Source organism: Euprymna scolopes, chromosome 23, assembly GCF_053919585.1.
Source record: "Euprymna scolopes isolate OS-2025 chromosome 23, ASM5391958v1, whole genome shotgun sequence".
Classification (NCBI taxonomy): domain Eukaryota; kingdom Metazoa; phylum Mollusca; class Cephalopoda; order Sepiida; family Sepiolidae; genus Euprymna; species Euprymna scolopes.
Window position 1 is genome coordinate 67,518,408 of NC_136504.1, and position 4,208 is coordinate 67,522,615.

The window sequence follows — 4,208 nt, forward strand, 5'->3', positions numbered from 1 at the left end:
TTATACTTGTTCGGCAGACGTACTTGTAGACATTGTGGCTTTGCAGTGTTGGTCATCGTTTTTCGTTCTTGATTTGTGTTTGTTTTAGTGTCTTTAAAGTGCTGTAGGGAGTCATCTGTGTGAGGTTTATATTCATGTGTCATCAATTTGAAGCTGGGAACGTTGTGAATATTATTCTAGCAGGAATTGTACTATTCAGAGTTCCACGGGATAATTATTCATGTTGAAATACTTGTTGAAATGGCTGTTGGCTGTGTTTTTTTTTTTTTTTGAATGGGGATCCTTTTTGATGAGCGGTTTCTTTTGGTGGAAACTGCAACAGATACCCCGGCAATGGTATTCGTGCAGCTTAAAAATAGCATCTTCTGCAGGCATTTGCTTGCTACTCGTCATCTACAAACTGATGAAAGTGTAAACCAGTATTTACAGGTCTTAAAGAAACTCACCAAGGACTGTGAATTCCAGGCTGTGACTGCTATACAGGTGAGAGATTACTATATCAGAGACATACTCATTAATGGATTTTCATTGAACTATATCTGTCAAAGATTTCTGGAGAACAAAAGGCTCGATTTAAACACAGCATATGACCAGGCTTTAATGCTCAAAATGATACAGAAGCAATTAGCCTCCTATTCTTTACAGAATCCTTTAATTATGTCTGCCTCTGATGTTCAGCCTAAAGTAAATTTGGATGATGACCAGTCTGAGAGTGATGAGGGACACACTCTATTTGCAGTCTTGGAAGAAAAGTGCTTCTGTGTGAACCCAAAACATAAAATGCTCTGCTCAAAGCTTTATTTGTAAGAATTATAAAAAGAAAATACATTTTGCTCATGTCTGTAGATCCCATGCAGCAGCTTTTATCAATCGCAATGAATCTATTCATGCTTATTCTATTCCATCTTAAAATTTTACACAGTCTATCTCACTCATTATTGTGTGGGAAAGTTAAAGGCGGGTCTGTTAGTATACTCATCTACACAGGAAGCTCAGAAAACTTCATTCATCCAGACAAGGTCAAAAAGCTAGGACTGTCAATCTTCCCCTAGTCCACAAAGAATTTTGATGACTAACAATGCACATTCATCCTCTACTCTTGGGGATTGCATAGTATCCCTCAGTCTGATTGGAAAAAAGTACAATAATGTCAAACTAGCTGTTATGGTTAACTTTGCTGTGACGTCATCCTTGGGCATAATTTCTTATGCCAACACTCTTCAGTAAAATACCATTTGGGGGAATGCTCCTTCTTCTTGCAATTTGTGGATTGATGGCAATTAGTAATAACCCTTCTCTGTTTGCGAATCTAACTCCAGACTATCGTCCAATAGCAGTAAAATGAAGATGACACACTTGTAGCTTGTCGTATGCTAAATTCATTAAATCTGAAATATCGCGCATGCCAAAAGGAAAAGATTATCTACCCCCCCCCCAAGTCCCTATAACGAGCCACAACACTTGTAATATCACCTGAGAACCACAAGAAAAGACTATTTGCAGGCAATAAACAGATTTACTCTTCTGGACACTTATCCCCTTCCTCATATAGAAGACATGGTAAGCAAGATTGCTTGCTATAAAGTATTTAGCACTCTGGAACTGATGCCTATATTGACAACATCACTACCTGTGACCATAATCAGGCAGAACATGATAACCACTTGAAGCAATTAATGAATAGCATGGTTAAGTACAGTGTGACACTGAATGAAAACAAATGCCATTATTTGCTTAGCTTTGTGAATTTGTTTGGATATGTGATAAGCAACGTTCCAGTAAGATCCAACCCCAACAGACTCAAAAGATTGGTGAACCTATCTCTACCTCAAGACCATACTTCTCTTTGGTGAGTAATGGAGTGTTATCCCATTATTCTAAATGGATTTCGAAATTTTCTGAAAAATTGCATCCTCTGACTAGAGTCACCCACTTTCCCCTCAATGAAAAACAAATGAATGCCTTTAACTATCTAAAGAAGAAAATTGTCGCTGGTAGCTATAGACTTTACCCTAACTTTCTAAGGTTGAAACTGATGCTTCTGAACATGCCCTCGCCACCTCACTAACCGAAAAGGATCGGCTCATGACCTTCTTCTTAAGAACTTTAAAATCTGCCAAACAGAAACACTCTTCTGTTGAAAAAAAGGGCATACACTATTAAAAATAGCATATGTTATTTGAAAATAGCAACACCTACTACTCAGGAACCATTTTAAACTTGTCACTGATCAAAAATCTATCTCCTTAATGTTCAACCCAAAGAGCAAAACCAAGATAAAAAAATGAGAAAATAACAAGATGGAAGCTATAATTTGCCTGCTTTAGCTATGACAAAACATATCATCCAGGAAAACAAAATGCAGTTATGGACGCTTTATCCTGAATTTGCTTGCCTACCATCTCTATTGATAAACTACATACTCTTCATAGAGATTTGTGTCACCCAGGAGTAACCTGAATGGTGCATTGTGTTAAAAGCAAGAATATGCCATACTCGGTAGATGATGAGAGAGCAGTAACCAGATCATACCAAGTCTGTTTTCAGATAAAGCCTAGATTCGTCAAAATGCCTCCTCAAATAAAGGCAAGTCAACCTTTTGAAAGGTTAAGTATAAACTTTAATGGACCTTTGCTAACAAATTCTTGTAATCGGTTCTTGCTAACAGTAGTAGGTGAATATTCCTGTTTCCCTTTCACTTACCCTTGTGCAAATGTCTCTGCAGCAACTGTTAAGAAACATTTAACCAATATATTTTCCATTTTCAGAAACTCTTCATATATGCATTCTGATTGAGTGCTGTTTTTATGTCTGATTAATTAAAGGAATTCCTACACTCACAGCACATTGCTACCAGTTGAATGACCGCTTTTAATCCACAAAGCAATGGACAAGTGGAGAGATACAATGGTATCATCTGGCAAATGGTAGGCCTTGCTTTATAATCAAGCAATCTCCCCATTGCTAGTTGGAAAAGGGTACTAGATGTAGCACTCCACTGCATTCACCCATCGCTTACCATTACCTTTAATTGTACGCCCCCCCCCCCTGAACGTCTGTTTGATTTTTAAAGGAAATCTGCTTCTAGCGATTCTATACCAATATGGTTAACCAAATCAAGTTCAGCGTTCCTGAGCTGCCATGTATGTGGAAGAGAATATGAACTCTTAGTCGAAACAGTTAAGATTTTGGATGTCAATCCAAACTATGCATATGTGCAACTTAATAATGGACAATAAACGATGATGTCTCTGCACCATATTGCACCACTTGATGTGTCCAAGGAACATTCTAAGAGAAAGAATTATGTAAAGATAAATTAAATACACAGATTTTTTTTTTGGCTGGCATTGCATGTGTTTATGTATGTGTAAGTAAGAAAGTCATGATGATGATGATAATGATGCTGCTGCTGCTGCTGCTGCTGCTGATGATGATGATGATGATGATGATGATGATGGTGGTGGTGGTGGTGGTGTGTGTGTGTGTGTGTGTGTGTGTGTGTGTGTGTGTGTGTGTGTGTGTGTGTGAGAGAAGAATGTATAAAAATGTTTATATATTTTCTTTGTTTAAGGAATTTTGATTCTGTGTGTGTGTGTGTGTGTGTGTGTGTGTGCGCCCCCCTTGTTTTGTTAGTGAGAGAACTTGTGTGTGAGAGTGTTCAGTAGTCCATGAAAGTCTCTTGTCATATGCGCACTGCTTCTGCAATCTATTTTGTGATCAGAAAGGTACCCCGACTGGATTGTGACATACATAATCTCCAACTATGGATTAAATAATCCGCAGCTGAATGGAAGATGTATGGATTCATTCCTTTCTCAAGGGTATCAATAAAGTGATGCACGCACTAGCCCTGGCAAAATTAGAGCCAGTCATACTGAGTCTCCAGCCTGTGCTTATATTTACTACAGCATTCCACTTCCATAACTTTGCATTGATATATCACAAACACTAATATCGGATTTGAAGGGTAGAGAATATTTCTCTCTCCTCAATAACCCTAACTTTAAATGACTTTGTGTTTGGTTGCATTACTCTAAACTGTTATACTTATTCTGTTTTATTTATTTAATTGCTTATAGTACTAAAAATAAATTATGACAGATTTTGATATTTTTGTCTGATAACTTATCAACCATTATAAATTAATTGTAGCTTTTTTCAGTTACTTTATTATTACCAATCACAAATTTATTAAGATTGTTTAT

General features: G+C 37.2%; 1 protein-coding gene across 1 annotated transcript; it reads left to right on the forward strand.

Moving 5' to 3' along the window:
- The first annotated feature begins 273 nt into the window (after positions 1–273).
- On the forward strand, positions 274–807 carry LOC145245625 (uncharacterized). Its single transcript, XM_080107192.1, has one exon. The coding sequence runs from the start codon at positions 274–276 to the stop codon at positions 805–807; it is 534 nt and encodes a 177-aa protein (XP_079963318.1).
- Positions 808–4,208: the final 3,401 nt, after the last annotated feature.